A 27,653-nucleotide genomic window follows, 5' to 3' on the forward strand; every position below is an offset into this window, starting at 1 on the left:
CAATACCATGCAGTTTCTGTCACTATTCCTCTGTTTACAGCGTGAGTGAAGGATGGTGATTTCCCCTAGAAGTTCTTTTATTGTTTATAATTGTTTTCCCTATCCTGTTTTTTTTTTTCACATGAAATTTAGAATTGCTCTTTCCACGTCTGTGAAGAATTAATTGTGTTGGAATATTGATGGGGATTGTGGTGAATCTGTAGATTGCTTTTGGTAAAATGGCCATTTTCACTATGTAAACCCTACCAATCCATGAGCATGGGAGATCTCTTCATTTTCTGAGGTCTTCTTCAATTTTGTTCTCGAGTGACTTGAACTTGCTGTCATACAGCTCTTTCTCTTGTTTGATTAGAGTTACCACAGATAATTTATTTGTGACTATTGTGAAGGTGAAGTCTGTTATAACTCTAATAGGTCTGCCTTTGTATGTTACTTTGCCTTTTTCCCTTAAAGCTTTTAATATTCTTTGTTCTGTGCATTTAGTGTTTTGATTATTACATGATGAGAGGGTTTTATTTTGTGTTCTGTAGGCTTCTTGTACATTTATGGCTATATCTTTCTTTAGGTTGGGGAAGTTTTCTTCTTTGATTTTGTAGATGTTTTCTGGTCCTTAGAGCTGGGAATCTTTGCTCTCTTCTATCTTATTATTCTTAGGCTTGGTCCTTTCATGGTGTCCTGGACTTCCTGGATGTTTTGGGTTGGGTTTTTTAATGTTTAGCATTTTTTTGGCCTTTTTGTCAATATCTTCTAAGGTGTCTTCTATGTCTGAGATTCTCTCTTCTATCATTTGTATTCTGTTGCTGTATCTGTAGCTCCTGACCCCTTTCTTAGGTTTACCCTTTCCAGGGTTTCCTCCCTTCATGTTTTCCTTATGTTTTTTTTTAACTTCCTTATTGAGGTCTTGGAAAACTTGGTTCAGTTCTTTCACCTGTTTGATTATGTTTTCCTATATTTCTTTAAGGGAATTATTTGTTTGTTTTTTTTTAAGGCTTCTTCTTACCTGCATTTTAAAGTATTTCTTTCAGTGAGTCATTTATTTATACTTTTTATTAGGTATTTTCCTCATTTACATTTCCAATGCTATCCCAAAAGTCACCCATACCCTCCCTGCCACTCCCCTACCCACCCATTCCCACTTTTTGGCCCTGGCTTTCCCCTGTACTGGGGCATATAAAGTTTGCAAGTCCAATGGGCCTCTCTTTACAGTGATGGCCGACTAGGCCATCTTTTGATACATATGCAGCTAGAGTCAAGAGCTCCGGGTTACTGGTTAGTTCATAATGTTGTTCCACCTATAGGGTTGCAGATCCCTTTAGCTCCTTGGGTACTTTCTCTAGCTCCTCCATTGGGGGCACTGTGATCCATCCATTAGCTGACTGTGAGCATCCGCTTCTGTGTTTGCTAGGCCCCGGCATAGACTCACAATAGACAGCTATATCTGGGTCCTTTCAGCAAAATCTTGCTAGTATATGCAATGGTGTCAGCTTTTGGAAGCTGATTATGGGATGGAACCCTGGATATGGCAGGCTCTAGATGGTCCATCCTTTTGACACAGCCCCAAACTTTGTCTCTGTAACTCGTTCCATGGGTGTTTTGCTTCCAATTCTAAGAAGGGGCACAGTGTCCACACTTTGGTCTTAGTTCTTCTTGAGTTTCATGCATTTAGCAAATTGTATCTTATATCTTGGGTATCCTAAGTTTCTGGGCTAATATCCACTTATCAGTGAGTACATGTTGTGTGAGTTCCTTTGTGATTGGGTTACCTCACTCAGGATGATGCCCTTCAGGTCCATCCATTTGCCTAGGAATTTCACAAATTCATTCTTTTTAATAGCTGAGTAGTACTCCATTGTGTAGATGTACCACATTTTCTGTATCCATTCCTCTGTTGAGGGGCATCTGGGTTCTTTCCAGCTTCTGGCTATTATAAATAAGGCTGCTATGAACATAGTGGAGCATGTGTCCTTCTTACCGGGTTGGGACATCTTCTGGATATATACCCAGGAGAGGAATTGCAGGATCCTCCGGTAGTACTATATCCAGTTTTCTGAGGAACTGCCAGACTGATTTCCAGAGTGGTTGTACAAGCTTGCAATCCCACCAACAATGGAGGAGTGTTCCTCTTTCTCCACATCCTCACCAGCATCTGCTGTAACCTGAAGTTTTGATCTTAGCCATTCTGACTGGTGTGAGGTGGAATCTCAGTGTTGTTTTGATTTGCATTTCCATGATGATTAAGGATGTTGAACATTCTTTCATGTGTTTCTCTGCCATTCGGTATTCCTCAGGTGAGAATTCTTTGTTCAGTTCTGAGCCCCATCTTTTAAGGGGGTTATTTGATTTTCTGGAGTCCACCTTCTTGAGTTCTTTATATATATTGGATATTAGTCCCCTATCTGATTTAGGATAGGTAAAGATCTTTTCCCAATCTGTTGGTGGCCTTTTTGTCTTATTGACGGTGTCTTTTGCTTTGGAGAAGCTTTGCAGTTTCATGAGGTCCCATTTGTCAATTCTTGCTCTTACAGCATAAGCCATTGCTGTTCTATTCAGGAATTTTTCCCCTGTGTCCTTATCTTCGAGGGTTTTCCCTACTTTCTCCTCAATAAGTTTCAGTGTCTCGGATCTTATGTGGAGTTCCTTAATCCACTTAGATTTGACCTTAGTACAAGGAAATAGGAATGGATCAATTTGCAGTCTTCTACATGATAACCTCCAGTTGTGCCAGCACCATTTGTTGAAGATGCTGTCTTTTTTCCACTGGGTGGTTTTTGCTCCCTTGTCAAAGATCAAGTGACCTAAGGTGTGTGGGTTCATTTCTGGGTCTTCAATTCTATTCCATTGGTCTACTTGTCTGTTGCTATACCAGTACCATGCAGTTTTTATCACAATTGCTCTGTAGTAAAGCTTTAGGTCAGGCATGGTGATTCCACCAGAGGTTCTTTTATCCTTGAGAAGAGTTTTTGCTATTCTAGGTTTTTTGTTATTCCAGATTAATTTGCCGATTGCCCTTTCTAAATCGTTGAAAAATTGAATTGGAATTTTGATGGGGATTGCATTGAATCTGTCGATTGCTTTTGGCAAGATAGCCATTTTTACTATATTGATCCTGCCAATCCATGAGCATGGGAGATCTTCCCATCTTCTTAGATCTTCTATAATTTCTTTCTTCAGAGACTTGAAGTTCTTATCATACAGATCTTTCACTTCCTTAGTTAGAGTATTTTATATTATTTGTGACTATTAAGAAGGGTGTTGTTTCCCTAATTTCTTTCTCAGCCTGTTTATTTTTGTGTAGAGAAAGACCATTGACTTGTTTGAGTTAATTTTATATCCAGCTACTTCACCGAAGCTGTTTATCAGGTTTAGGAGTTCTCTGGTGGAATTTTTAGGGTCACTTATATATACTAACATATAATCTGAAAAAAGTGATATTTTGACTTCCTCTTTTCCAATTTGTATCCCCTTGATCTCCTTTTGTTGTTTAATTGCTCTGGCTAGGACTTCAAGTACTATGTTAAATAGGTAGGGAGAAAGTGGGCAGCCTTGTTTAGTCCCTGATTTTAGTGTGATTGCTTCCAGCTTCTCACCATTTACTTTGATGTTGGCTACTGGTTTGCTGTAGATTGCTTTTATCATGTTTAGGTATGGGCCTTGAATTCCTGATCTTTCCAAGACCTTTATCATGAATGGGTGTTGGATTTTGTCAAATGCTTTTTCTGAATCTAATGAGATGATCATGTGGTTTTTGTCTTTGAGTTTGTTTATAGACTGATTACGTTGATGGATTTCCGTATATTGAACCATCCCTGCATCCCTGGGATGAAACCTACTTGGTCAGGATAGATGATTGTTTTGATGTGTTCTTGGATTCGGTTAGCAAGAACTTTATTGAGGATTTTTGCATCAATATTCATAAGGGAAATTGGTCTGAAGTTCTCTATCTTTGTTGGGTCTTTTTGTGGTTTATGTATCAGGGTAATTGTGGCTTCATAGAATGAATTGGGTAGAGTACCTTCTGTTTCTCTTTTGTGGAATAGTTTGTGAAGATCTGGGATTAGATCTTCTTTGAAGGTCTGATAGAACTCTGCACTAAACCCATCTGGTCCTGGGCTTTTTTTGGTTGGGAGACTATTAATGACTGCTTCTATTTCTTTAGGGGATATAGGACTGTTTAGATCATTAACCTGATCTTGATTTAACTTTGGTACCTGGTATCTGTCTAGAAACTTGTCCATTTCATTCAGGTTCTCCAGTGTTGTTGAGTATAGCCTTTTGTAGAAGGATCTGATGGTGTTTTGGATTTCTTCAGGATATGTTGTTATGTCTCCCTTTTCATTTCTGATTTTGTTAATTAGAATGCTTTCCCTGTGCCCTCTAGTGAGTCTGGCTAAGGGTTTGTCTATCTTGTTGATTTTCTCAAAGAACCAGCTCCTCGTTTGGTTGATTCTTTGAATAGTTCTTGTTTCCACTTGGTTGATTTCGCCCCTGAGTTTGATTATTTCCTGCCGTCTACTCCTCTTGGGTGAATTTGCTTCCTTTTGTTCTAGAGCTTTTAGCTGTGTTGTCAAGCTGCTAATGTGTGCTCTCTCTCATTTATTTTTGGAGGCACTCAGAGCTATGAGTTTTCCTCTTAGAAATGCTTTCATTGTGTCCCATAAGTTTGGGTATGTTGTGCTTCATTTTCATTAAACTCCAAAAAGTCCTTAATTTCTTTCTTTATTCCTTCCTTGACCAAGGTATCATTGAGGAGTTTCCACATGAATGTTGGCTTTCTATTATTTATTTTGTTATTGAAGATCAGCCTTAGTCCATGGTGATCTGATAGGATGCATGCAACGATTTCAATATTTTTGTATCTGTTGAGGCTTGTTTTGTGTCCAATTATGTGGTCAATTTTGTAGAAGGTACCATGAGGTGCTGAGAAGAAGGTATATCCTTTTGTTTTAGGATAAAATGTTCTGTAGATATCTGTTAGATCCATTTGCTTAATAACTTCTGTTAGTTTCACTGTGTCCCTGTTTAGTTTCTGTTTCCGTGATCTGTCCATTGGTGAAAGTGGTGTGTTGAAGTCCCCCACTATTATTGTGTGAGGTGCAATGTGTGCTTTAAGCTTTTCTAAAGCTCCTTTAATGAATGTTGCTGCCCTTGTATTTGGAGCATAGATATTCAGAATTGAGAGTTCCTCTTGTAAGATTTTACCTTTGATGAGTATGAAGTGCCCCTCCTTGTCTTTTTTGATGACCTTGGGTTGGAAGTAAATTTTATTAGATATTAGAATGGCTACTCCAGCTTGTTTCTTCAGACCATTTGCTTGGAAAATTGTTTTCCAACCTTTCATTCTGAGGTAGTGTCTATCTTTTTCCCTGACATGGGTTTCCTGTAAGCAGCAAAATGTTGGGTCCTGTTTGTGTAGCCAGTCTATTAGTCTATGTCTTTTTATTGGGGAGTTGAGTCCATTGATATTAAGAGGTATTAAGGAAAAGTAATTTTTGCTTCCTATTATTTTTGTTGTTAAAGTTGGCATTCTGTTCTTGTGGCTGTCTTGTTTTAGGTTTGTTGAGGGATTACCTTCTTGCTTTTTCTAGGACGTGGTTTCCATTCTTGTATTGTTTTTTTTTCTGTTATTATCCTTTGAAGGGCTGGATTGTGGAAAGATAATGTGTGAATTTGGTTCTGTCATGGAATACTTTTGTTTCTCCATCTAAGGTTATTGAAAGTTTGGCTGGGTATAGTATCCTGGGTTGGCATTTGTGTTCTCTTAGTGTCTGTATAACATCTGTCCAAGCTCTTCTTGCTTTCATAGTCTCTGGTGAAAAATCTGGTGTAATTCTGATAGGCCTGCCTTTATATGTTACTTGACCCTTTTCCCTTACTGCTTTTAATATTCTATCTTTATTTAGTGCATTTGTTGTTCTGATTATTATGTGTCGGGAGGAATTTCTTTTCTGGTCCAGTCTATTTGGGGTTCTGTAGGCTTCTTGTATGTTCATGGGCATCTCTTTCTTTATGTTTGGGAAGTTTTCTTCTATAATTTTGTTGAAGATATTTGCCGGTCCTTTGAGTTGAAAATCTTCATTCTCATCTACTCCTATTATCCGTAGGTTTGGTCTTCTCATTGTGTCCTGGATTTCCTGGATGTTTTGAGTTAGGATCTTTTTGCGTTTTGTATTTTCTTTGATTGTTGTGCCGATGTTCTCTATGGAATCTTCTGCACCTGAGATTCTCTCTTCCATCTCTTGTATTCTGTTGCTGATGTTGGCATCTATGGTTCCAGATTTCTTTCCTAGAGTTTCTATCTCCAGCGTTGCCTCACTTTGGGTTTTCTTTATTGTGTCTACTTCCCTTTTTAGGTCTTGGATGGTTTTATTCAATTCCATCACCTGTTTGGTCGTGTTTTCCTGTAATTCTTTAAGAGATTTTTGTGCTTCCTCTTTAAGATTTTCTACCAGTTTAGCAGTGTTCTCCTGTATTTCTTTGAATGAGTTATTCAGGTCCTTCTTGATGTTCTCTACCATCATCATGAGATATTCTTTTAGATCCAGGTCTAGCTTTTCGGGTGTGTTGGGGTGCCTTGGACTGGGTGAGGTGGGAGTGCTGGGTTTTGGTGATGGTGAGTGGTCTTGGTTTCTGTTAGTAAGATTCTTACGTTTACTTTTCGCCATCTGATAATCTCTGGAGTTAGTTGATTTAGTAGTCTCTGGTTAGAGCTTGTTCCTCAGGTTATTCTTTTAGCCTCTATCAGCAGACCTGGGAGACTAGATCTCTCCTCTGAGTTTCAGTGGTCAGAGCACTCTCTGCAGGCAAGCTCTCCTCTTACAGGGAAGGTGCACAGATATCTGGTGTTAGGACCTCCCTCCTGGCCGAAGTCGAAGGCCCAAAACAGAACCTGTCCCACGACTGAGTTGCTTTGGCCTGTCCCAGAAGCTGTTAGCTTCTGTATTCTACACTTTCACCTGTGCAGAATACTCTCGGAGGAGTCCTGGAACCAAGATGTCTGCAGCCGATGCTCAGGCAAAGCGCTCCCGGGCTGGGCGGACCCCTATCCTCTGGCTGGGAAAGTGGCCGGATGTTTGGGGCCCAGAAAGGGGGCTGCCTTAGAAGCTCTGTGGCTCCCGCCTGTCCCAGAAGCTGTTAGCTTCTGTATTCTGCACACTCACCTGTGCAGAATACTCTCGGCGTGGTCCCGGAACCAAGATGTCTGCTGCCGATTCAGTGAGTCATTTATATGCTCCTTAATGGACTCTATTATCTTCATGAGATAGGATTTTATGTCAGTGCCCTGGTTTTCAGGTGTGTTGGGGTATCTATGGCTTGATGTGGTGGGAGAACTGGGTTCTGATGGTGCCAAAGTATATTAGCTTCTGTTCCTTATGGTCTTGTGCTTGGCATCTGGTTATCTATGGTGTTAACTGGCCTGGGTGTCTCTGTCTGGAGTCTGCCTCCTGTGTCCCTGGGTTGCTGTAGATCTCCTTGGAGACCTGTGGTCCTTGCTGCAGCAGATCTCCTGGGAGGGCTTCAGACTGTGGTGGTTTTCAGAGGGGTATGCACACCAATGATCTGTTGCCGTGGCTGCAGCATATATCCTGGGAAACCTTCAGATTGTAGGGGTCTGTTGCCCTGGGTGCAGTATATCTCCTGGGAGGCCTTCAGACTGTGGAGTCTTCAGAGGGGCAGACATGTTGATGATCTGTCTTGTTGCCCTGGGTGCAGCAGATTTCCTGGGAGGCCTTTAGACTGTGGGATCTTCAGAGGGAAAGACAAGCTGCTGATTTGCCTTGGTGGAAGGCACAGGCTGGAAAGGGGTGAGTTAATTTTATATCCAGCCACTTTGCTGAAGTTGTTTATGAACTATAGGATTTCTCTGGTTGAATTTCTGGGGTCAGTTATGTATACTATCATATCATCTTCAAATAGTGTTACTTGACTTCTTCCTTTCCAATTTATATTCATTTGACCTCCTTTTGTTGTCTAATTGCTCTATCTAGAACTTTGAGCACTCTATTGAATAAATAGAAAGAGAATGGGCAGTCATGTCTTGTTTCTGATTTTAGTGGGATTGCTCCAGGTTTTTCTCCATTTAATTTGATTTTGGCTGCTGGTTTCGTGTATATTGCTTTTATTATATTCAAGTATCTCTCTCTCTCTCTCTCTCTCTCTCTCTCTCTCTCTCTCTCTCTCTCTCTCTCATCTTTCTATCTATCTATTTAGTTTTTTGAGACAGGGTTTCTCTGTATAGCCCTGGCTGTCCCGGAAATCACTTTGTAGACCAGGCTGGCCTCAAACTCAGAAATCTGCCTGCCTCTGCTTCCTGAGTGCTGGGATTAAAGGTGTGTGCCACCATGCCCAGCTATATGTCTTGAATTCCCGATCTCTCCTGATCTTTTAACATGAAGGGGTGTTGTATTTTTGTCTAAGGCTTTTTCAGCATCTAATGAGATGATCATGTGATTATTTTTTCTTTGAGTTTGTTTATATCATGGAATAGGTTGATGGGTTTTCATATATTAACTGTCCCTACATCCCTAGGAGGAAGCTTACTTGATCATGGTGAATGATGGTTTTGATATGCTCTTGGATTTGGTTTGCAAGAATTTTATTGAGTATTTTTGCATTGATATTCATAAGTGAAATTGGTCTGAAGTTCTGTTTCTTTGTTTGGTCTTTGTGTGGTTTACATATCAGCATAACAGTGGCTTCACAACATGAATTAGGTAGTGTTCCTTCTGTTTCTATTTTGTGGAATAATTTGAGAAGTACTACTAGTACTAGGTTTTCTTTGAAGGTCTGGTAGAATTCTGCACTAAAACCATCTGGCCCTGGGCTTTTTTTTTTTTTTTGGTTGGGGGAATTTTAATGACTTCTTCTATTTCCTTGTGTACTGGCTAGTTTTGTGTCAACTTGACAGAGGCTGGAGTTATCACAGAGAAAGGAGCTTCAGTTGGGGAAATGCCTCCATGAGATCCAGCTGCAAGGCATTTTCTCAATTAGTGATCAAGGGGGGAGGTCCCTTTGTGGGTGGTGCCATCTCTGGGCTGGTAGTCTTGGTTTTATAAGAGAGCAGGCTGAGCAAGCCAGGGGAGGCAAGCCAGTAAAGAACATCCCTCCATGGCCTCTGCATCAGCTCCTGCTTCCTGACCTGCTTGAGTTCCAGTCCTGACATCCTTTGGTGATTAACAGCAATGTCGAAAATGTAAGCTGAATAAACCTGTTCCTCCCCAATTTGCTTCTTGGTCATGATGTTTGTGCAGGAACAGAAACCCTGACTAAGACACCTTGAAAGTTATGGGACTGTTTAGATAGCTTATCTGATCCCGATTTAACTTTGATATGTGGTATCTGTCTATAAAATCATCTATTTCATCTAGATTTTCCAGTTTTGTTGAGTATAGGCTTTTGTAGTAGGTTCTGATGACGTTTTGAATTTCCTCCGTTTCTGTTGTTATAACTCTTTTTTATTTCTGATTTTGTTAATTTGGATACTGTCTCTGTGCCCTTTAGTTAGTTTGGATAAGGGTTTATCTATCTTGTTGATTTTCTTAAAGTACCAGCTCTTAGTTTTGTTGATTCTTTGTATTGTTCTCCTTGCTTCTAATTGGTTGACTCCATCTCTGAGTTTATTTCCTGCTATCTATTCCTCCTGTGTGTGTTTGCTCCTCTTTGTTCTAGAGCTTTCAGATGTGTTGTTAAGTTGCTAGTATAGTATCTTTCCAAATTCTTTATGAAGGCACTTAGTGCTATGAATTTTCCTCTTAGTACTGCTTTCATTTTGTCCCATCAGTTTGAGTATGCTGTGCCTTCATTTTCATCAAATTCTAGAACATCCTTAATTTCTTTCCTGACCAAATTTCATTAAATAGTTATTCAGTTTCCATCAGTATGTGGGATTTCTGTTGTTTTTGTTGTTATTGAAGAGTAGCCTTAGTCTGTAGTGATCTGATGCAGTGCATGAGATTATTTCATTCTTATTGTAACTGTTTTTTTTTAATAGATTACTAGGAAAATATGCATAATATAGTGTTTTTTTCTTTTTTCTTTCTTTTTCTTTTTAAAAATTTTTATTAGGTATTTTCCTCATTTACATTTCCAATGCTATCCCAAAAGTCACCCATACCCTCCCCCCCCAACTCCCCTACCCACACACTCCCACTTTTTGGCCCTGGCTTTCCCCTGTACTGGGGCATATAAAGTTTGCAAGTCCAAAGACCTCTCTTTCCAGTGATGGCCGACTAGGCTTTCTTTTGATACATATGCAGCTAGAGTCAAGAGCTCTGGGGTACTGGTTAGTTCATAATGTTGTTCTACCTATAGGGTTGCAGTTCCCTTTAGCTCCTTGGGTACTTTCTCTAGCTCCTCCATTGGGGGCCCTGTGATCCATCCAATAGCTGACTGTGAGCATCCACTTCTGTGTTTGCTAAGCCCCGGCATAGTCTCACAAGAGACAGCTATATCAGGGTTCTTTCAGCAAAATCTTGCTAGTGTGTGCAATGGTGTCCTTGTTTGGAGGCTGATTATGGGATGGATCCCTGGATATGGCAGTCTCTAGATGGTCCATCCTTTTGTCTCAGCTCCAAACTTTGTCTCTGTAACTCCTTCCATGGGTGTTTTGTTCCCAATTCTAAGAAGGGGCAAAGTGTCCACACTGTGGTCTTTGTTCTTCTTCAGTTTCATGTGTTTTGAAAATTGTATCTTATATCTTAGGTATCCTAAGTTTCTGGGCTAATATCCACTTATCAGTGAGTACATATCATTTGAGTTCTTTTGTGATTGGGTTACCTCGCTCAGGATGATGCCCTCCAGGTCCAACCATTTGCCTAGGAATTTCATAAATTCATTCTTTTTAATAGCTGAGTAGTACTCCATTGTGTAAATGTACCACATTTTTGTATCCATCCTTCTGTTGAGGGGCATCTGGGTTCTTTCCAGCTTCTGGCTATTATAAATAAGGCTGCTATGAACATACTGGAGCATGTGTCCTTCTTACTGGTTGGGACATCTTCTGGATATATGCCCAGGAGAGGTATTGCAGGATCCTCTGATAGTACTATATCCAATTTTCTGAGGAACCGCCAGACTGATTTCCAGAAGCACATGAGTATTCTTAAGGGCTAGACTTTGATTCTCCAGCACAGAGAGATGCAATAGACGTGACCTCCCAATGCTTACATGCCTGGAGCATAGCCTGGTGTAAGAAATGCTCTGAGCACTGTCTGGCCAATTAAGACCTGTTACCAAGAAGTGTTATCAAATCCTGAAGCATGGTAGGCCCACTCAAGGTATCCATAAGAGGTGACTCACCTTTCTGAACCTTACCTTTTCCCCATTTTTATTGATTATTTCTCTTATTTGACAATTTCTCTTCCCTGCTCTTATTTCCTTTATATCCCTTATCTCACTCCTTCCATACAGTCTTTTTCCCAGACTCATGATTTTGGGGTTCTGTTTGTGACCATTTTGCTTGACCAGGGCCCCTCTGGATTGAGACTATATTTTGGAGTCTGTTGGGGTCATCAGTGGATACACAAATGAAGTCAATAATTGCTCATTTCCCTGAATCTTTAGCAAATAGTTCAGCAGTGAGGGGTAAGACCCTGCACTCCTCCTCCATCTGTCCTGCACTCTGCAGACATACTATGTGCATTCACAACTGTTGTGGGATCATGTTTGAAGTGGCTGTGTCTTCCCCTGAAGGTGACATTTCACAGACTTTCTCCCTATTGTCCAGTTCTTACATTCTCCTGTCCTCTCTTAACAGTGTTCCTTGAGCCTTAGAAGGGATGGTATGAATGTCTTATGCAGATCTGATTAATCATCTGTCACTTTCAGCACCCTGTGCAGCCATGACTCTCTACATCTATCACAATTTATGAAAGACTTCTCAGGTCAAAGCCCAGAGTGGCATTTGTCCATAGATGTAAACAGAAATACTTAGGAAGACAGCTTGACACTGTGTCAAGAGAACCAAGCAACAGTATTCAGTCCCCTCAATGACCAATGACTTCTCCAGCCTCAGGGTTTTGATGAGCTTACAGTACCAGGCATGGATTGTGGACTGGACCTCAGATCCAACCAGAGAGAGGTTGATTACCTCATAACATCAGAGCCACTATTGTGATGGTAAAGTCAGTCTTGTGTGCAGAATTCATAGCTGAGTGGGCTATGTCTTTTGTCACCCAGCAGCCAACATAGCACCTTTCAGGACTATGAAATCTAGCTAGCTCTGAGCCCCATGTTTTTACATCAGTACATAAACCTCTCCTGGGGAGTCATGAACTAACCTCTACTCATCCCAGACAGAGCACCAATGACACACCAAAGTGATAATTCCACTCAAATCTAACTTGGTGATGCAGTGATGTTATTGGACATAGTTGCAAAAGAATGAGTGAAGGCGACTTTCAGGGGCATAGGTGACCACAAAGCAACCTCACCAACATAAACATCTCATTCTTCAATGGATGACAGCTTTCCCATACTGACAAAATTAATCTCTTAGGGTCTGCAGGACACCTTTCCAACATCTTCTGGCTTTTGGAGTCTCTTTTTTTTTTCTTTTCCATTTTTTATTAGGTATTTAGCTCATTTACATTTCCAATGCTATACCAAAAGTCCCCCATAGCCATCCACCCCCACTCCCCTAACCACCCACTCCCCCTTTTTGGCCCTGGCGTTCCCCTGTACTGGGGCATATAAAGTTTGCGTGTCCAATGGGCCTCTCTTTCCAGTGATGGCCGACTAGGCCATCTTTTGATACATATGCAGCTAGAGTCAAGAGCTCCGGGGTAATGGTTAGTTCATAATGTTGTTCCACCTATAGGGTTGCAGATCCCTTTAGCTCCTTGGGTACTTTCTCTAGCTCCTCCATTGGGAGCCCTGTGATCCATCCATTAGCTGACTGTGAGCATCCACTTCTGTGTTTGCTAGGCCCCGGCATAGTCTCACAAGAGACAGCTACATCTGGGTCCTTTCGATAAAATCTTGCTAGTGTATGCAATGGTATCAGCGTTTGGATGCTGATTATGGGGTGGATCCCTGGATATGGCAGTCTCTACATGGTCCATCCTTTCATCTCAGCTCCAAACTTTGTCTCTGTAACTCCTTCCAAGGGTGTTTTGTTCCCACTTCTAAGGAGGGGCATAGTGTCCACACTTCAGTCTTCATTTTTCTTGAGTTTCATGTGTTTAGGAAATTGTATCTTATATCTTGGGTATCCTAGGTTTTGGGCTAATATCCACTTATCAGTGAGTACATATTGTGTGAGTTCCTTTGTGAATGTGTTACCTCACTCAGGATGATGCCCTCCAGGTCCATCCATTTGGCTAGGAATTTCATAAATTCATTCTTTTTAATAGCTGAGTAGTACTCCATTGTGTAGATGTACCACATTTTCTGTATCCATTCCTCTGTTGAGGGGCATCTGGGTTCTTTTCAGCTTCTGGCTATTATAAATAAGGCTGCTATGAAGATAGTGGAGCATGTGTCCTTCTTACCAGTTGGGGCATCTTCTGGATATATGCCCAGGAGAGGTATTGCTGGATCCTCCGGTAGTACTATGTCCAATTTTCTGAGGAACCGCCAGACTGATTTCCAGAGTGGTTGTACAAGCCTGCAATCCCACCAACAATGGAGGAGTGTTCCTCTTTCTCCACATCCACGCCAGCATCTGCTGTCACCTGAATTTTTGATCTTAGCCATTCTGACTGGTGTGAGGTGGAATCTCAGGGTTGTTTTGATTTGCAATTCCCTGATGATTAAGGATTTTGAACAGTTTTTCAGGTGCTTCTCTGCCATTCGGTATTCTTCAGGTGAGAATTCTTTGTTCAGTTCTGAGCCCCATTTTTTAATGGGGTTATTTGATTTTCTGAAGTCCACCTTCTTGAGTTCTTTATATATGTTGGATATTAGTCCCCTATCTGATTTAGGATAGGTAAAGATCCTTTCCCAATCTGTTGGTGGTCTTTTTGTCTTATTGACGGTGTCTTTTGCCTTGCAGAAACTTTGGAGTTTCATTAGGTCCCATTTGTCAATTCTTGCTCTTACAGCACAAGCCATTGCTGTTCTCTTCAGGAATTTTCCCCCTGTGCTCATATCTTCAAGTCTTTCCCCCACTTTCTCCTCTATAAGTTTCAGTGTCTCTGGTTTTATGTGAAGTTCCTTGATCCACTTAGATTTGACCTTAGTACAAGGAGATAAGTATGGATCGATTCACATTCTTCTACATGATAACAACCAGTTGTGCCAGCACCAATTGTTGAAAATGCTGTCTTTCTTTCACTGGATGGTTTTAGCTCCCTTGTCGAAGATCAAGTGACCATAGGTGTGTGGGTTCATTTCTGGGTCTTCAATTCTATTCCATTGGTCTACTTGTCTGTCTCTATACCAGTACCATGCAGTTTTTATAACAATTGCTCTGTAGTAAAGTTTTAGGTCAGGCATGGTGATTCCACCAGAGGTTCTTTTATCCTTGAGAAGAGTTTTTGCTATCCTAGGTTTTTTGTCCAGATGAATTTGCAAATTGCTCCTTCTAATTCGTTGAAGAATTGAGTTGGAATTTTGATGGCGATTGCATTGAATCTGTAGGTTGCTTTTCGCAAGATAGCCATTTTTACAATGTTGATCCTGCCAATCCATGACCATGGGAGATCTTTCCATCTTCTGAGATCTTCTTTAATTTCTTTCTTCAGAGACTTGAAGTTTTTATCATACAGATCTTTCACTTCCTTAGTTAGAGTCACGCCGAGATATTTTATATTATTTGTGACTATTGAGAAGGGTGTTGTTTCCCTAATTTCTTTCTCAGCCTGTTTATTCTTTGTGTAGAGAAGGGCCATTGACTTGTTTGAGTTAATTTTATATCCAGCTACTTCACCGAAGCTCTTTATCAGGTTTAGGAGTTCTCTGGTGGAATTTTTAGGGTCACTTATATATACTATCATATCATCTGCAAAAAGCGATATTTTGACTTCCTCTTTTCCAATTTGTATCCCGTTGATCTCCTTTTGTTGTCGAATTGCTCTGGCTAATACTTCAAGTACTATGTTGAAAAGGTAGGGAGAAAGTGGGCAGCCTTGTCTAGTCCCTGATTTTAGTGGGATTGCTTCTAGCTTCTCTCCATTTACTTTGATGTTGGCTACTGGTTTGCTGTAGATTGCTTTTATCATGTTTAGGTATGGGCCTTGAATTCCTGATCTTTCTAAAACTTTTATCATGAATGGGTGTTGGATCTTGTCAAATGCTTTTTCTGCATCTAATGAGATGATCATGTGGTTTTTGTCTTTGAGTTTGTTTATATAATGGATTACATTGATGGATTTTCGTATATTAAACCATCCCTGCATCCCTGGATTATAACCTACTTGGTCAGGATGGATGATTGCTTTAATGTGTTCTTGGATTCGGTTAGCGAGAATTTTATTAAGGATTTTTGAATCGATATTCATAAGAGAAATTGGTCTGAAATTCTCTATCTTTGTTGGATCTTTCTGTGGTTTAGGTATCGGAGTAATAGTGGCTTCATAAAATGAGTTGGGTAGAGTACCTTCTACTTCTATCTTGTGAAAAAGTTTGTGCAGAACTGGAATTAGATCTTCATTGAAGATCTGATAGAACTCTGCACTAAACCCGTCTGGTCCTGAGCTTTTTTTGGCTGGGAGACTATTAATAACTGCTTCTATTTCTTTAGGTGATATGGGACTGTTTAGAAGGTCAACTTGATCCTGATTCAACTTTGGTACCTGGTATCTGTCCAGAAATTTGTCCATTTCGTCCAGGTTTTCCAGTTTTGTTGAGTATAGCCTTTTGTAGAAGGATCTGATGGTGTTTTGGATTTCTTCAGGATCTGTTGTTATGTCTCCCTTTTCCTTTCTGATTTTGTTCATTAGGATTTTGTCCCTGTGCCCTCTAGTGAGTCTAGCTAAGGGTTTATCTATCTTGTTGATTTTCTCAAAGAACCAACTCCTCGTTTGGTTAATTCATTGAATAGTTCTTCATGTTTCCACTTGGTTGATTTCACCCCTGAGTTTGATTATTTCCTGCTGTCTACTCCTCTTGGGTGAATTTGCTTCCTTTTTTTCTAGAGCTTTTAGATGTGTTGTCAAGCTGCTAGTATGTGCTCTTTCCCGTTTCTTCTTGGAGGCACTCAGAGCTATGAGTTTCCCTCTTAGAAATGCTTTCATTGTGTCCCAAAGGTTTGGGTACGTTGTGGCTTCATTTTCATTAAACTCTAAAAAGTCTTTAATTTCTTTCTTTATTCCATCCTTGACCAAGGTATCATTGAGAAGAGTGTTGTTCAGTTTCCACGTGAATGTTGGCTTTCCATTATTTATGTTGTTATTGAAGATCAGTCTTAGGCCATGCTGGTCTGATAGGATACATGGGACAATTTCAATATTTTTGTATCTGTTGAGGCCTGTTTTGTGACCAATTATATGGTCAATTTTGGAGAAGGTCCCGTGAGGTGCTGAGAAGAGGGTATATCCTTTTGTTTTAGGATAAAATGTTCTGCAGATATCTGTCAGATACATTTGTTTCATAACTTCTGTTAGTTTCACTGTGTCCCTGTTTAGTTTCTGTTTCCACAATCTGTCCATTGATGAAAGTGGTGTGTTGAAGTCTCCCACTATTATTGTGTGAGGTGTAATGTGTGCTTTGAGCTTTACTAAAGTGTCTTTAATGAATGTGGCTGCCCTTGCATTTGGAGCGTAGATATTCAGAATTGAGAGTTCCTCTTGGAGGATTTTACCTTTGATGAGTATGAAGTGTCCCTCCTTGTCTTTTTTGATAACTTTGGGTTGGAAGTCGATTTTATCCGATATTAGAATGGGTACTCCAGCCTGTTTCTTCAGACCATTTGCTTGGAAAATTGTTTTCCAGCCTTTCACTGTGAGATAGTGTCTGTCTTTTTCCCTGAGATGGGTTTCCTGTAAGCAGCAGAATGTTGGGTCCTGTTTGTGTAGCCAGTCTGTTAGTCTATGTCTTTTTATTGGGGAATTGAGTCCATTAATATTAAGAGATATTAAGGAAAAGTAATTGTTGCTTCTTTTTATTTTTGTTGTTAGAGTTGGCATTCTGTTCTTGTGGCTGTCTTCTTTTTGGTTTGTTGAGGGATTACTTTCTTGTTTGTTCTAGGGCGTGATTTCCGTCCTTGTATTGCTTCTTTTCTGTTATTATCCTTTGAAGGGCTGGATTCGTGGAAAGATATTGTGTGAATTTGGTTTTGTCGTGGAATACTTTGGGTTCTCCATCTATGGTAATTGAGAGTTTGGCCGGGTATAGTAGCCTGGGCTGGCATTTGTTTTCTCTTAGTGTCTGTATAACATCTGTCCAGGCTCTTCTGGCTTTCATAGTCTCTGGTGAAAAGTCTGGTGTATATCTGATAGGCCTTCCTTTATGTTACTTGACCTTTCTCCCTTACTGCTTTTAATATTCTCTCTTTATTTAGTGCATTTGTTGTTCTGATTATTATGTGTCGGGAGGAATTTCTTTTCTGGTCCAGTCTATTTGGAGTTCTGTAGGCTTCTTGTATGATCATGGCCATCTCTTTCTTTATGTTTGGGAAGTTTTCTTCTATTATTTTGTTGAAGATATTAGCTGGCCCTTTAAGTTGAAAAATCTTCATTCTCATCAATTCCTATTATCCATAGGTTTGGTCTTCTCATTGTGTCCTGGATTTCCTGGATGTTTTGAGTTAGGATCCTTTTGCCTTTTGTATTTTCTTTGACTGTTGTGTCGATGTTCTCTATGGAATCTTCTGCACCTGAGATTCTCTCTTCCATTTCTTGTATTCTGTTGCTGATGCTCGCATCTATGGTTCCAGATCTCTTTCCTAGGGTTTCTATCTCCAGCGATGCCTCGCTTTGGGTTTTCTTTACTGTGTCTACTTCCCTTTTTAGTTCTAGTATGGTTTTGTTCATTTCCAGCACCTGTTTGGATGTGTTTTCCTGTTTTTCTTTAAGGACTTCTACCTGTTTGGTTGTGTTTTCCTGCTTTTCTTTAAGGGCCTGTAACTCTTTAGCAGTGCTCTCCTGTAATTCTTTAAGTGACTTATGTCACTTCTTGATGTCCTTCTTTAAGTCCTTCTTAATGTCCTCTATCATCATCATGAGAAATGTTTTTAAATCTGTGTCTAGATTTTCGGTTGTGTTGGGGTGCCCAGGACTTGGTGGGGTGGGAGTGCTGCGTTTTGATGATGGTGAGTGGTCTTGATTTCTGTTAGTAGGATTCTTACGTTTGCCTTTCGCCATCTGGTAATCTCTGAAGCTAGCTGTTATAGTTGTCTCTGTTAAGAGCTTGTTCTTCGGGTGACTCTGTTAGCCTCTATAAGCAGACCTGGGAGGGTAGCTCTCTCCTTAGTTTGAGTGGGCAGAGTATTCTCTGCAGGCAAGCTCTCTTCTTGCAGGGAAGGTACCCAGATATCTGGTGTTCGAACCGGACTCCTCGTAGGAGTTGTGTTCCACTCACTAGAGGTCTTAGGATCCAGTGGGGAATCCTGTGTGAGCCCTTGCGGGTGTCGGGCGCCTCTGCTGGCAAGGTACCTCGGGGCTCGAGTGGAGCGGAAGGGGCTTGTGCCTGGAGTCTCTTTTGAGAAGTCAGGTGTAATTTTGATAGGTTTGCCTTTATATGTTACTTGGCCTTTCCCCTCACTGCTTTTAGTATTCTTTGTTCTGTATATCTAGTGTTTAGATTATTATATGATGGGACGAATATCTTTTCTGGTCTAATCTATTTGATGTTCTGTAGACTTCTTGTACATTTATGGCCATCTCTCTCTTTAGGTTAGGGGAATTTTCTTCTATGATTTTTATAAAGATAATATAACGATATTAAATATAAAGATATTTTCTGGCCTTTTGAATCCTAAATCTTCACTGTCTTCTATTTCTATTAGTCTTAAGCTTGGTCTTTTCATTGTCCTGAATTTCCTGGCTATTTTGGATTAGGTGGTTTTTGCACTTTGTATTTTCTTTAACTGTTTTGTCAGTATCTTCTATGGAATTTTCTATGCCTGAGATTCAGCCTTCTATCTCTTGTATTCTGTTGGTGATGCTTGCATCTGTAACTCCTGATCTCTTTCCTAGGTTTTTCATTTCCAGGGTTTCCTCTATTTGTGACTTCTTTATTATTTTTATTTCCATTTTTAGATCCTGGACATTTTGGTTCATTTTCTTCACTTGTTTGATTGTGTTTTCTGTATTTCTTTAAGGAATTTATGTGTTTCCTTTTTAAGGGCTTCTATCTGTTTACCTGCATTCTTCTTTATTTCTTCAAAGCAGTTATTATATCCTCCTTAAGGTGTTCTATCATTGTCAAGAGATGGGGTTTTAGGTCAGAATCTTGCTTTTCAGGTGTGTTAGGGTATCCAGGGTTTGCTCTGATGGAGAACTGGGTTCTGGTGGTGCCAAACATCATAGTTTCTGTTGGTTATATTCTTGAGCTTGCCTCTCACCATCTGGTTATCTCCAGTGTTAACTGGCCTTGCTGTTACTGACAGGACCCTGTCCCTCCTGTGAGCCTGGTTGTGATGGAATCCCTCAAGTCAAGATGTCTCTGGGTATGGGAGTGGGCCTGGAACCCTGTCTCTGCCAAGGGCAGAGTTACAGGCCAGAAGCAAAATGTGTCTTTTGCAGGGTGGATAGGTCCTTCCTCTGTTGGACTCCACGGAGGTCTCATTTAGGTTAGGTATTGTGATGGGGGGTGTGTGTGCCCCTGTGAGCCTGGTTTTGACAGATCTCCTGGGAGTCAAGCTGTCTCTGCATGTTGTTGAGGGGGACTGGAGGATCTGATTCTCCTCCGGGCACAGTTGTGGACTGGAGTGATGATTTGTCCCTATTTATTTATTTATTATTTATTTATTTTACATTGTCTAACAAAAAAGATTATCAGTGTTTCTAGGAGAGACATTATTTTATCAGTAAATATATTTTAAACATTTCAAAATAGCAAAAACTCTTTGAAGTTAAACATTAAGAAAATGCTAATTTCAAGCACAGTGAGAAAAACTATCAATAATATTTCCATGATGTTTATAGAACATGATTTTAATATTTCAACTGTTAATATTCAACAAACAGAATAATTATTTTAAGATATAATTTGTTGTTACATCTACCTTTTCATTTCTGATTTTATTAATTTGGATACTGTCTCTGTGCCCTCTGGTTAGTCTGGCTAAGGGTTTATCTATCTTGTTGAGTTTCTCAAAGAACCAGCTCCTGGTTTAATTGATTCTTTGTATAGTTCTTTTTGTTTCTACTTGGTTGATTTCAATCCTGAATTTGATTATTTCCTGCTGCCTCCTCCTCTTGTGTGTATTTGCTTATTTTTGTTCTAGAGCTTTCAGGTGTACTTTTAAGCTGCTAGTGTATGCTCTATCTCCATTTTCTTTTTGGAGGTACTCAGAGCTATAAGTTTTCCTCTTAGCACTGCTTCCATTGTGTCCCATAAGTTTGGGTATGTTGTACCTTCATTTTCATTAAATTCTAACAAGTCTTTAATTTCTTTCTTTATTTCTTCCTTGACCAAGTTATCATTGAGTAGAGTGTTGTTCAGCCTCTGTGTGTATGTGTGTTTTCCATTGTTTTTGTTGGTATTTAAGACCAGCCTTAGTCCGTGGTGATCTGATAGGATGCATGGGAATATTTCAATCTTCTTGTACCTATTGAGGCCTGATTTATCTCCAATTATATGGTCAATTTTGGAGAAGGGATCATGAGGTGCTGAGAAGAAGGAATATCCCCTTGGTTTAGGATAAAATATTATTTATTTATTTATTTATTTCCATTTTTATTAGGTATTTAGCTCATTTACATTTCCAATGCTATACCAAAAGTCCCCCATACCCACCCATCCCCTCTCCCCTACCCACCCACTCCCACTTTTTGGCCCTGGCGTTCCCCTGTACTGGGGCATATAAAGTTTAGGATAAAATATTCTATAGATATCAGCTAAATCCGTTTGTTTCATAACTTCTGTTAGTTTCACTGTGTCTCTGTTTAGTTTCTGTTTCCATGATCTGTCCATTGCTGAGAGTAGGGTGTTGAAGTCTCCCATTATCATTGTGTGGGGTGTGATGTGTGCTTTGAGCTTCAGTAAAGTTTCTTTTATTAATGTGGGTGCCCTTGCATTTGGAGCATAGATGTTCAGAATTGAGAGTTCATCTTGGTAGATTTTTCCTTTGATGAGTATGAAGTGTCCTTTCTTATCTTTTTTGATAACTTTTGGTTGAAAGTTGACTATATTCGCTATTAGAATGGCTACTCCAGCTTGTTTCTTGGGACCATTTGCTTGGAAAATTATTTTCCAACCTTTTATTCTGAGGTAGTGTCTGTCTTTGTCACTGAGGTACATTTCCTGTATGCAGCAAAATGCTGGGTCCTCTTTATGTATGAATCCATTGATGTTAAGAGATACTAAGGAAAAGTAATTGTTGCTTCCCATTATTTTTGTTTTTAGATGTCGAATTATGTTTGTGTACTTTCTTGATTTTTCTAGGGTGTAGTTTCCCTCCTTGTGTTGGTGTTTTCCATCTATTATTCTTTGTTGAGTTAGATTTATTGAAAGATATTGTGTAAATTTGTTTTTGTCATGGAATATCTTGGTTTCTCCATCTATGGTATTTGAGAGTTTTGGTGGGTATAGTAGCCTGGGCTGGCATTTGTGTTCTCTTAGGATCTGTATGAGATCTGCCCAGGATCTTCTGACTTTCATAGTCTCTGGTGAGAAGTCTGGTGTAATTCTGATAGGTCTGCCTTTATATGTTACTTGACCTTTTCCCTTACTGCATCTAATATTCTTTCTTTGTTTAGTGAATTTGGTGTTTTAACTATTATGTGACCAGAGAAATTTCTTTTCTGGTCCAAACTATTTGGAATTCTGAAGGCTTCTTGTATGTTCATGGACATCTATTTCTTTTTTTAAAAAAATATTATTAAAAATCTTTTTATTTATTGAATGTATTTAAAAGCTTATAGGAATTTTAACAATTTTTCTTTTACATTTTGCTTCTTTTTATTTATTTTTTTATTAGGGATTTTCCTCATTTACATTTCCCAATGCTATCCCAAAAGTCCCCCGTACCCACCCCCCCCCCCCCACTCCTCTACCTACCCACTCCCCCTTTTTGGCCCTGGCTTTCCCCTGTACTGGGGCATATAAAGTTTGCAAGTCCAATGGGCCCCTTTTTCCAGTGATGGCCAACTAGGCCATCTTTTGATACATATGCAGCTAGAGTCAAGAGCTCCGGGGTACTGGTTAGTTCATAATGTTGTTCTACCTATAGGAATGCAGTTCCCTTTAGCTCCTTGGGCACTTTCTCTTGCTCCTCCACTGGGGGCACTGTGATCCATCCAGTAGCTGACTGTGAGCATCCACTTCTGTGTTTGCTAGGCCCAGCATAGTCTCACAAGAGACAGCTATATCAGGGTCCTTTCAGCAAAATCTTGCTAGTGTGTGCAATGGTGTCCTTGTTTGGAGGCTGATTATGGGATGGATCCCTGGATATGGCAATCACAAGATGGTCCATCCTTTCATCACAGCTCCAAACTTTGTCTCTGTAACTCCTTCCATGGGTGTTTTGTTCCCAATTCTAAGAAGGGGCAAAGTGTCCACACTTTGGTCTTCGTTCTTCTTGAGTTTCATGCATTTAGCAAATTGTATCTTATATCTTGGGTATCCTAAGTTTCTGGGCTAATATCCACTTATCAGTGAGTACATGTTGTGTGAGTTCCTTTGTGATTGGGTTACCTCACTCAGGATGACGCCCTCCAGGTCCATCCATTTGCCTAGGAATTTCATAAATTCATTCTTTTTAATAGCTGAGTAGTACTCCATTGTGTAAACGTACCACATTTTCTGTATCCATTCCTCTGTTGAGGGGCATCTAGGCTCTTTCCAGCTTCTGGCTATTATAAATAAGGCTGCTATGAACATAGTGGAGCATGTGTCCTTCTTACTGGTTGGGGCATCTTCTGGATATATGCCCAGGAGAGGTATTGCGGGATCCTCTGGTAGTACTATGTCCAATTTTCTGAGGAACTGCCAGACTGATTTCCAGAGTGGTTGTACAAGCTTGCAATTTCACCAACAATGGAGGAGTGTTCCTCTTTCTCCACATCCTCTCCAGCATCTGCTGTCACCTGAATTTTTGATCTTAGCCATTTTGACTCGTGTGAGGTGGAATCTCAGGGTGACATCTATTTCTTTAGGTGAGGGAAGTTTTCTTCTATAATTTTGTTGAAGATATTTACTGGCCCTTTAAGTTGGGAATCTTTGCTGTCTTCTATACCTATTATCCTTAGGTTTAATCTTCTCATTGTGTCCTGGATTTTCTGGATGTTTTGGGTTAGGATCTTTTTGCCTTTTCCACATTTCTTTGCCTGTTGTGTCAATATTTTCTATGATATCTTGTGCACCTGAGATTCTCTCTTCTATCTCTTGTATTCTGTTGGTGATGCTTGCATCTATGACTCCTGATCTCATTCCTAGGTTTTCTATGTCCAGGGTTGTCTCCCTTTGTGATTTAGTGTTTTTATTTCCATTTTTATATCTTGAATGGTTTTGTTCATTCCCTTCACCTGTTTGATTGTGTTCTCCTGTAATTCTGTAAGGGTTTTTTTGTGTTTCCTCTTCAAGGGCTTCTAGCTGTTTTACTTCTGTTCTCCTGTATTTTTAAAAGGGAGTTATTTATGTCTTTCTTAAAGTTCTCTATCATTATCATGAGAAGCAATTTTAGATCCAAATCTCGCTTATCTGGTGTGATGGTGTATCCAGAACTTGGTATGGTGGGAGAATTGGGTTCTGATGATGCCAAGTAACCTTGGTTTCTGTTATTTATGTTCTATTGCTTGCTTCATGCCATCTGATTATCACTAGTGCTACCTCTCCTCGCTATATCTGACTGGAGACTGTCCTTCCTGTGTTCTGGGTTGTGTCAGAACTCCTCAGTGTTCAGCTGTCTTGGTGACCCTGTGATTCTGGGATGCTGTGATCCTGAGATCCTTGGTGTGTCAGAGCTCCTGGGAATCAAGTTGCCTCTGGGACCCAGAGGTCCTGGTGTGACCAAGCTCCTGTGATCCTGTGATCCTGTGGTCCTGGGCATGTTAGAGCACCTGAGAGTTGAGCTTCTTCTGGGTGTTGTAGGACTGGCTGCAGATTTAGTGCCCAAGGTCTGCTCAGGGCACCTCTGATTCTTTGGGTGTGTTAGAGTGCCTGGGAGTGGAGCTTCCTCTGGGTATTGTGCAACTGGCTGTGGAGTTTGTGCCCAAGGTCTGTTCACGGCACCAGATCATACCAGAAGGAACCCATGCCACTGGTCATGTGGAGTACTTTGGTGCCTGGGTACAGCTGGTCCTAGTTACTCCTGGTGTTAGGGCAGATGTTGTGTCCTTCTCACCTCTGCTCCTATGATCCAGGGCATGTTAGAGTGCCTGGGAATGAGTCTTTTCTCTGGGTGTTGTGGGACTGGCTGTGGAGTTTCTGTTGTTCAGTTCTTTCTTTCCTTCCTTCCTTCCTTCTTTCTTTCTTTCTTTCTTTCTTTCTTTCTTTCTTTCTTTCTTTCTCTCTCTCTCTCTCTCTCTCTCTCTCTCTCTCTCTCTCTCTCTCTCTTTCTTTCTTTCTTTGACTTTACATCTGCCCCCCTCCTGGTCACCTCCTCCCATAATTCTTCCCCCATTCCCATTCCCATCCTCTTTTCCTTCTCCTCTGAGCTTAAGGGAATCCCTTGGGTTTCCTCAACTCTAGCACATAAAGTCTCTGTGAGGCTAGAGGCATCCTCTCCCACTGAGGCCAGACAAAGTAGCCCAGCTAGAAGAACATATAGCATGTATAGACAACAACTTTTGAGATAGCCCCTTACTCCAGTTTACAACCCACATGAAGACCATGGTGCACATCTGCAACATAGATGCAGCAGGACTAGGTCCTGTCCATGTATGTTCTTTGGTTTGTGGTTAAGACACTTACTTTGGAAGACTCAGTCCAGGGGCAAGAATGCTTGTCTCTAGGCTGTTCTTCTAAAAACCATCTATTTACCTTTGTTTCTCACATGGCCAAGACATGCATAAGATCTTCTTCATAGGCAGGAGACTCTAGGGTGTGACTCCTCCATTCCTTTTTGTGACTCCTTGAAAGTGCTATTCCAGTGTTTTACACACATCCATATGCTTCTCTGCATGCTACCTAGGTGTGAATGAGTGTCAAGATACTACCACTTGCCCAGCTTATGCCACCTGCACTGACACCACAGACAGTTATTACTGCACCTGTAAACGAGGCTTCCTGTCCAGCAATGGACAAACCAACTTTCAAGGCCCAGGAGTGGAATGTCAAGGTGAGTTTATGTTGTATGGCTTCCTGGGGAGACATGAATAAACATCTACTCTCACTACTGAAGAAATTATCCCTACATCACACTCAGGCAGCTTAATTGTGTATTAATCATATGTCCAAGGGAAGGAACCTTGTGAATCTGATGTTTAAGGTGTTTTGCGTTCCTAGCAGTCACTTCCTCCCTCAGAAGGGAATGCTGCAGTTCAGAAGAAATCACTACACAAGTGTTCATATTCTATCAAAACCTGCTTGTGTTTGATAGGAGGTCAGTGGTGTTTGACTTAGCAACCCACTTTTATGAACTTGGAACCATAATTATAAGACTGCTTAGATTTAAACAGAGGGACTCTAAACCCCACCAAAGTCACCAGATAATGAGCTCACAGAGGGAGGCTCATATTAGTTTCAGAACAAGGGCAGTTTGTCACTCTAGCCCTTTTCTTTGCTCAGATGTTAACGAATGTCTTCAAAGTGACTCACCTTGTGGTCCTAACTCAGTCTGCACCAATATCCTGGGGAGAGCCAAGTGCAGCTGTCTTAGAGGCTTCTCTTCTTCCACTGGGAAAGACTGGATTCTGGGAAGTTTGGATAATTTTCTCTGCGCAGGTAATATCCTCAGGCTCTCTGCCACAGGTCTTTGGTGGTCAGCACACAGCACATAGTTCACTCACTCTCTTTTACTGCCCTGCAGATGTTGATGAGTGTCTGACAATTGGGATCTGCCCTAAGTATTCCAACTGCTCTAACTCTGTGGGAAGCTACAGCTGTACCTGTCAACCAGGCTTTGTCTTGAATGGCTCCATTTGTGAAGGTTTGCAACACCTGGTCCTTGCAATTTTTCTTTTTTTTTCTTATTTATTTATTTATTTATTTATTTATTTATTTATTTATTTATTTATTCTATTTATATCCCAATATCAGTTCCTCTATTCCCCCCAGTCATTCTCTTACACAGCTCCTCCCTCTATTCCACCATCTTCTCCTCTGAGGAGGCAGAGGCCCAACTTGTGTATCACCCCACCATGGCACATCAAGTCACACTTCAGGATTGGGTACATCCTCTCCTACTAAAGCCTAACAAGGCAGTCCAGCTAGGGGAAGGGGATTCAGTGGTAGGCAATAGAGGCAGGAACAGTCCCTGCTAAAAATTTTAGGGGATCTACAGGAAGACTAAGCTACACATCTGCTGTGTGTGTGTGTGTGTGTGTTGTGTGTGTGTGTGTGTGTGTGTGTGTGTAGTACCAAGCCATCTTTGGTTGGTGACTCAGTCTCTGGGAGCCCCCAAGAGTCCAGGTTAGTTGACTCTGTTGATTCTTCCTGTGGAGTACCTGTCCCTTTCAGGTCCCTCAATCTTCCCCCCAACTCTTCCATAAGACTCCCAGAGCTCCATTTAATGTTTGGATGTCGATCTCTGCAATTGTTTCCATTTGCTGCTAGGTGGAGCATCTCAAAGGGCAGTTTATGCTAGGCTCCTGTGTGCAAGAGAGAGAACATACCACACATGTCTTTTTGGGTCTGTGTTACCTCACTCAGGATAAAGTTTCCTAGTTTCATTGATTTGTCTGAAAGATTCATGATATCTTTGTTTTTAATAGCTGAGTAGTATTCCATTGTGTAAATGAGCCACATTTTCTTTATCCATTCTTCGGTTGAGGACTATCTGGATTGTTTCCAGCTTCTGGCTGTTGTGGATTTAGTTTAATGTTTGCATTATGTTATTTGGGTTTCTAAAACCACACAGGAATTCACATGTCTGTATGTAAGATGCTGAGGGTCCCTGAACCCAGTTGGCTTAAATTGGTAAATAAAGTTGCCAGTGGGTAGTGGCTGGGCAGGGAGGGAGAGGCGGGACTTGGCCTGGGAAATGTAGAACAGAGAGACAAAGAGACAACCAACATGTAAGAGTTTAGGATTGTGGGCCAGGAGGACTATATGCCTGGATATGGGGCAGCCAGGATGGAATATAGGTTTTAGTAAGTAATAATTTAGGAATATTGGGGAGGAAAGTATGCTAGCAACGTGGAAGATAAAGTAGTCCAGCCATTGAGATAATTAAGGCATATTAAATATGTGTATGTGTGTGTCTTTCATTCAAGAATCCAAACATTGGGACAGGTAGTGAGGAACACTGCTGGAGAGATTAGAGTGGATTAATCAACTACAGCTATACTGACTATTGCAAATAATGTTGATATGTACATAGTTGTGTAAGTGTCCTTTAGGGACAGTGGAGGATATTTTGAATATATGCCCAAGAGTGGTATAGCTGTTTTTTGAGGTAGAACTATTCCTACTTTTCTGAGAAACCACCACATTGTAGAAGTACATGTTTG

The 27,653-nt window shown here is 40.6% G+C and overlaps 1 protein-coding gene across 4 annotated transcripts in view; it reads left to right on the forward strand.

Moving 5' to 3' along the window:
- Adgre1 (adhesion G protein-coupled receptor E1) overlaps window positions 1–27,653 on the forward strand; it is a 124,949-nt gene that overhangs the window by 18,150 nt on the left and 79,146 nt on the right. For 2 of the 4 annotated variants that reach the window (NM_010130.4, NM_001355722.1), the window contains exons 3-5: window positions 25,175–25,321; window positions 25,771–25,926; window positions 26,012–26,131. The exons of 1 other annotated variant lie outside the window; for it this stretch is intronic. In NM_010130.4, coding sequence (NP_034260.1) covers window positions 25,175–25,321; window positions 25,771–25,926; window positions 26,012–26,131 — 423 coding nt within the window. The remainder of the gene's footprint in view (window positions 1–25,174; window positions 25,322–25,770; window positions 25,927–26,011; window positions 26,132–27,653) is intronic. One more of the 4 variants, NM_001355723.1, reaches the window with a different exon arrangement.

This window comes from Mus musculus, chromosome 17 (assembly GCF_000001635.26).
Source record: "Mus musculus strain C57BL/6J chromosome 17, GRCm38.p6 C57BL/6J".
NCBI classification, from domain to species: Eukaryota; Metazoa; Chordata; class Mammalia; order Rodentia; family Muridae; genus Mus; species Mus musculus.